At 35.7% G+C, this 7,500-nt stretch overlaps 1 protein-coding gene across 2 annotated transcripts in view; it reads left to right on the top strand.

Moving 5' to 3' along the window:
- Positions 1-7,500, top strand: part of LOC106878296 (chitinase-3-like protein 1) — a 43,519-nt gene that overhangs the window by 22,944 nt on the left and 13,075 nt on the right. For both annotated transcript variants that reach the window (XM_089356025.1, XM_089356026.1), the window contains exons 7-8: positions 4,052-4,178; positions 7,485-7,500. The exon at positions 7,485-7,500 is cut by the window's right edge and continues 170 nt beyond it. In XM_089356025.1, the coding sequence (XP_089212151.1) occupies positions 4,052-4,178; positions 7,485-7,500 (143 nt within the window). The remainder of the gene's footprint in view (positions 1-4,051; positions 4,179-7,484) is intronic.

Genomic DNA, 7,500 nt, shown 5'->3' on the forward strand with positions numbered 1-7,500 from the left:
ACATATATATATACATATACATATATATATACATATATATATATATATATATATACATACATACATATATATATACATATATATATATATATATACATACATATATATATATATATATATATATATATATATATATAGAGAGAGAGAGAGAGAGAGAGAGAGAGAGAGAGAGAGAGAGAGATTCTTTTATTTGTTCCAGTCCTTTTAACTGCAGCCATGCTGGAGCACCACCTTTAGTCGAACAAATCGATCCGAGGACTTATTCTTTATAAGCCTGGTACTTATTCTATCGGTTTCTTTTGTCGTACCTCTAGAGGTACGACAAAAGAAACCGATAGAATAAGTACCAGGCTTACAAAGAATAAGTCCTCGGATCGATTTGTTCGACTAAAGGTGGTGCTCCAGCATGGCTGCAGTTAAAAGGACTGGAACAAATAAAAGAATCTCTCTCTCTCTCTCTCTCTCTCTCTCTCTCTCTCTATATATATATATATATATATATATGTATGTATGTATATATATATATATATATGTATATATATATGTATGTATGTATATATATATATATATATGTATATATATATGTATATGTATATATATATGTATTGTTTATAACAAAAAAAAGGAGAAAAAAAAAAGAGAAGCTGCACGTATAACAATTTAGAAGCAGCGCTAAGGATGTACCAACATACGCGAGATTGAAACATAGCCGACCTCACGCACTTCTCATGAGGAATTCCGGAAGGGGCTTCGTGAGACAACTACTGAGACACTTCCGGAAACACTTCTCTGGCCAATCGTTCATCAACTTTTTCAAGTACCACTTGAAAACGAAGGTGAGAATAGAGAGGCAAGTTTTGTCTCATGAGAGATTCAATAAAAGGTTGGTGAATGTAGCAAAGATGGTGCGCGTGATTGACGAAACCACTTTGAGCATGATCCTGTAAATTAAGAAGAGAAAGAGAGAGAGAGTGAGAGAGATAGATAGAGAGAGAGAGAGATAGAGAGAGAGAGAGAGAGAGAGAGAGAGAGAGCGCTTTGCTCTCATGTTTTTTCTCTGTCCAAGGTTACCGTGGTCTTTTTCGTAGGCTTTTCTTTCCACGGATAAACCTAATCTGTTTTTTACATTTTTACTCTGTTCTGTGAAACACGATCCCTTTCTATCGGATTCTTTCTTTATTTACATTATCCCTTTTGATCGGAATTTTTTCACTTTTTTTAAATTCTATTTCCCCCCTTCTTTTTCTTTCGAAAAGAAAAGCTCTACATTGTATTTGTCCCCTCTGTATTGGCCCTGTGTGGCCAATAAAGAAGCATATCTATCTATCTATCTATCTATCTATCTATCTGTTTGTCTGCCTGCCTTTCTGTCAGTTTGTCTGTTTGCCTGCCTGTCTCTCATATATGAAAGTCAACTTCTCCAGTATATTTTCTCTTGTTCCATTACACGAAGTCAATTGTAAACAGTGACGTCCTCGAGATATTATTTTTATAGGATTTTCGATTTACTTTAAAGTTGATTTTTTTTTATGAGTTGTAATGAACGGCAAAGGCAAAGAAATATAAACCTGATAGCGAATGACTTCGACGCGATTTCAAACCTTGCCTGAAGCTATGACCCACCACCACTAACGTTTTTTATAATTTCCTTCCGAAAACGGCATGAACTTCACAAACTCTCAGCTCCTTTGTAAATCGAGAGGACTTTTGTGTTTATTGAGAAAACCAATACATACGTTGTAGTAGTTGGATTGTAGGAATATCAATTTTATATCCAGACAGCCCAGCAACAAGGTTATCTTGGTGCTTATTATCAATCAATTTTGGAGTGTTTGTGTTCAGTAATTTACTTTCAAATTAGTTCAAAGTGTGAGTGATATCGAATAAATCAGTTTATTTCTTTACTCAGATGTTGTTTCATATTTACACGGCTAAATACTTTTATCTCAGAGCAAAATTTCTTTTGATTCGGAAAATGTAGTCGGCGTATTCGTTGCCGGTGAAAATGTTCCTGGTGTTATTGCAGTTGTAAACACTTTTATGACTACACACACACACACACACACACACACACACACACACACACACACACACACACACACACACACACACACACACACACACACATTATGTATATGTATAAGTGAAATAAAGAGAACTCTCAACATATTGTGCAGAGTATGGTGTATATTTTTTTATAAATGGATGGTTGGTGAATCAAACATTGATTACTCGCACTTTTCATAAGCAGAAAATCACTCGGGAAATTATTCAGATTTTTTTTTTTGCCGTGAGTCAAGTTGTTGCAGGGACATACGACTTGCTTGAATGATACTGTTGTTATCTCTCTCTCTCTCTTTTTCTCTGTATATATCTATATATCTATATATAGATAGATAAAACCTACTTGGAAGAGGATGCGTGGCGTTCAATCATATAATCCCAAATCTTATTTAATTTGCTTTGCAGAAGCAACTGTTTTATCGAAAGCGTATATTGTTGTTAAATGCTCGAAATGCGAGAGTAGAAAAAGAGCCAAAAACTGATGACGGGTCGTTCTGTATGTTGTTTGTCTTGTTTTCCATTTGTGTCTTTCGTTGTTCTAAAAATTAGTTCTAAAAATTAGTTCATATTCCATGCACTCATACTTCATATTTTTTTTTGTACACGTTTCATGACGTCCTGTGCCCACATATGCATCTATCTATCTATCTATCTATCTATCTATCTATCTATCTATCTATCTATCTATCTATATATATATATATATATATATATATATATATATATATATATATACGTATAGATGTTAGTATGTACATATACATATGTATATATGCATATATATATGTATATATATATATATACATACATACACACATACACGCACACATACACACGCACGTACACCCCCCCCCCTCCACACACACACACACACGCACATATATATATATACAGGTTTTGTCAAAAGTCACCCGACAGTAAATCAAAATTCCATAAATACTATCTGTAATTCTGTATTGACTCGAATGGAGAAAAAATGTGTCGCTAAAGAAGGACTCCAGTTTGAACAATTCCCATGGTGTTTCATATTTAGATGCTTTTATTAAATTCATTCAGTTGTTAAACATAAATAAATCTTGGAATTAAACGGTTTTGATTTACTGTCAGGTGACTTTTGGCCAACCCTGTATATAACAATTATTATCAATAATTGGCAGAAATATAAAAGTGACATAAATGTCGAGAGTTTGGTGCTTTAACACTTACCAAACTGACTGCCGAACTCAGACTGTTTTCCCACCGGATTTTTCCATCGTAGAATTTGATTTCAACTCTGTACAGTTATAAAGAAGTAGAACAAGAATAAATATTCGTTAGATAGACAATGCTACCACCTCTTATTGGCTCTTGAAAACTTGAATGAAGGATTAGCAATACTATAATTTCAGTCTTCTTCATAAAGCCCAGCGCAACAAAATTGTTCTTGCAATATATTCTTGCAATATGTTTTGTCCACGAATAGATTTGAACACCGCACTACAAGTTTATTAATTGCAAAGTGTGTCCAAAATGAAAAGGATTAAAATTTCCTTTGTATCCATTATAACCAGGAGAAGAAGAATCGGCTGCTGTTGCAAATGTGTGGTTCTCTTTGTACTATTATTGATTGTGTCTGGCTTTGCGAGAGAACCTTCCGAGACCGACTTAATCTGACAATTGTCCTTCGTGATGTTGTTCTTGTATTGAAAGGATCCAACGTTGATAGATTTCGAGCTGCCGGGATAATATTTCATTCAATTGAAAGGCAGCGAACTGGCAGAATCGTTAGCGTGTGCCGGTCAAAATGGTTTGCAGCATTTCGTCCGGCTTTATGTTCTGGGTCCAAACTCCGCTGAAGTCGACTTTGCTTTTCATCCTTTCAAGATCGATAAAATAAATACCAGTTGAGCATTGAGGTCGATGAAATCGACTTACCCCTCTCCTGAAATTGCTGGCTCTGTGCCAAAATTTAAAACCAAAATTTCAATCAACTGCTTCTGTTTTTCAGTTACGTTGATTATATGCTGTTGATGACGTATAACTATCACGGCCAATGGGAAGAAGTGACTGGACATCACAGCGGAATTTTTAAACATTGGAAAGACGGATCTGGAGAGAAGAGTGAACTAAATGCGGTAAATGACTCCTAACTGTTTATTTGATTACTGTAGTAAAACCATCAAACACAGAGATGCTATTACTGTAGTCTTTATAGGATAAAGTAATGAAGAACAGACATTATTACTGTAGCCTGTACAGGATAAAAACAATCAAGAATAGAGATATTATTTGACTAATAAGTCACTAAGACATCAAAGATATTTTCGAAAGTTAAACAAGGATTTCTGCCAATAACAAGGGAAATAGAATTGTTAAATAGAATAGTTTGTGTCGCGAAACAGGGACAAGACTTCTATTCCTGTCTCAAGCCATTTCACTTTACGGGGAAAATCCATTGACGCTCCACATTCCCATCTTTTCGTTAGAGGATATTTTCTGATTATTCAACAGAAACCAATAGTATTGGTTTCCAATTTTGGCACAAGGCCAGCAATTTCAGGGGAGGTGGGTAAGTCAATTACATCAACCCCAGTGCATGACTGGTACTTATTGTACCGACCCGAAAAGGATGAAAGGTAAGGTCGACTTCGGCGGAATGTGAACTCAAACCGTACACACGGACGAAACGCCGCTAAGCGTGTCGTCCGGCGTGCTAACAGTTCTGCCAGCTTACCACCTTAAAGATACCGATAATACTCATTTCTAACTTTGTCACAAAATTCCTTATTGCCAAAGAAGAAGGCAATATGTCACTTAAATAGAGCCCAAAGAAGAAGGCAATATGTCGCTTAAATAGAGCCCAAAGAAGAAGGCAATATGTCGCTTAAATAGAGCCCAAAGAAGAAGGCAATATGTCGCTTAAATAGAGCCCAATGTGTCACCTGAATGACCTTGAAAGGGCGAAAGGAAAAGTTACCGTTGGCAAATTTTCAACTTAATATTTAAAACGTAACTGGTGGGGGCTAAAACACGACAAGGTATTTTGTCTGTGAGTACATTGCTTTTAAAGAAAGTAAAAATCTTGATGACTGACAAGACAACTGCAGCGAGAGACATTGTTCCTTCCCGACAAACCTCTAAGTTACGGGGACGTAAATGCACCAACACCGGTTATCAAGCAGAGGACAAACACACACACACACACACACACACACACACACACACACACACACATACACACACACACACATACACGCACGCACACACACACACATGCAACGGGCTTCTGTCTACCAAGTCCACTTGCAAAGCTTTGGTCTTCCTAAGGCTAGAGTAGAAGATAATTGCCCAATGTGACGCGCAGTGGGGCTGAACTCGGAACCATGTAGTTGGGAAGCAAGCTTCTTGGGAAAATGGTCGTTTCTGCCAAGCTAGCTTATTTTTTTACCCACATTTTTTTTTTATAAAAAGTCTTAAAGTGAAATGGTTTTTTAGTGTTTTCTTTTTAGTGAGTTAAGCGACATTAATGCAACTTACTCAGTGATCTGGGCATCATTATTTTAATATAACTTACTCAATGAGCTAAGCGACATTACTTTAACATATGAGGAGTGCTGAAAAGTTCCCGGCTTTAAGGGTGTTGCGAAAGGCCTGATTGGAACCGAAACTTCTGAGTTCATTTACGGGGCTTAGAAAAACTGAAGGACCACTGCAATAAGTGTGTGAATCTGAGAAGAGAATACGTTGAATTAAATCATAATTAACTGATCCTCCTCTATTTTCTTTTATTCAAAACCAGGAACTTTTTGCACCCCATCGTAACTTACACAATGAGCTAAGCGGCATTAGCATAACTTACCCAGTAAAATAAGCGGCATTACTTTAACACAAGATTTTAAGATCGAGGGGAAACATCTGTGAATTGAATATGAAGTTTTCTTCTTAGATGAAATAAAGGAACTCTCACTATTTACACATTAGTAAAGAGATCTCGTGATACAATGTCGTTTGCATCACGGATATCCGCTGTCCTGCAGCTTGTCAGATGATTTCCTGTAAAGTTAGTCGCTCCCTCTTTTCTCAGATCAATGGTAATTTAATGGAATCCATTGATATACTCTAAAAAGTGGGTTGTAATCAAAATACTAATGAATACCTATCAAACAATAACTGCAAAATTTAATAATACTTACAACACAATAACTCACCTGATATGCCCCTGGAGACACCGATTTGATGACAGACGATTCAATACTTCTCAAGACAGGTATTTGAAACTAGTTATTTCGCATATCGTAATGGCACTATAATCGGCGCTTCCTTCTGTTTCATTTGTATTACAATTGGAAAAGTAATGCAAATTAAAAGATTAAAAGATATACTTATAAGAACAAGTATAAAAGGAACCGCATCAACCAAATAATTCAAAAATATCCAAAGAGAAATTCTACATATGTTTCAATCTAACAATATTTTTGAATCATCAATAATTGCAACTTTTATAGATGTAATAAGCGATATATTGTTAGATCGCTTCAGGAAAAATAAGTATATTATAGTCTTGAGTTACAAAATGACTTATTTGAGGACTGTGTTTGGGAATTTTTAAATGTAAATAAAACTACTTAGTAGGACGCAGAGTTCATGTAATTAGAAATTTATCGTTTAAAATTTAGCTAATATCGAACGTTGAAATGCTGTTAAAACATCAAGTTTATTTGAAAAATATATCTATTATTATATTTAAATTTAAATATATTTATAAAAGTTTATGTGAGGGAGATGGTAGAAAGACGAATATAACTAATCATGAGGGGTGTAATATACAAAGAATTATGTTGGGAAATTTAAATAAAGACTGGATGAATAACATTGGTGTTATTTTGGATTAAATTAGTTGGGTTATAATTACCGGTGTAATTTGTGCTTGTCCCACCCCCAACTGGTGTTCGTGTGTTTATGTCACCGTAACTTAGAAGTTCGGCTAAAGAGACCTGATAGATTAAATACCTGGGTTAAGGGAAAAAAGTCCTGGGGAATTTGAACTCAGAATGTGAAGATGGACGAAACGCCGCCAAGCATTTTTCCCGGTGTGCTAACGATTCTGCCAGATCGCTACATTCACAGTGCTTAGTTATAACGGTTTCAAATTTTGGCACAAGGCCAGCAATTTTGAGGGAAATACTAAGTTGTTTAAATCGATCCCACTACTCAACTGGTACTTATTTTATCGATCTCGAAAGGACGAAAGGCAAAGTCGACATCCACGGCATTTGAACCCAGAACGTAAAGGCAGACGAAATACCACAAAGCATTTTTGCCCGGCGTGCTAAAGATTCTGCCGGTTCGTCGTCTTACACTTTCATAATACCATAATATAATTCAAAGCTCCTCGCAATGATAATGATACGGTTTATCATGGAATATTCTTTTCTTTTCAGGAATGGTCTATTAATT

This window comes from Octopus bimaculoides, chromosome 8, assembly GCF_046866305.1.
Source record: "Octopus bimaculoides isolate indiv1 chromosome 8, ASM4686630v1, whole genome shotgun sequence".
NCBI classification, from domain to species: Eukaryota; Metazoa; Mollusca; class Cephalopoda; order Octopoda; family Octopodidae; genus Octopus; species Octopus bimaculoides.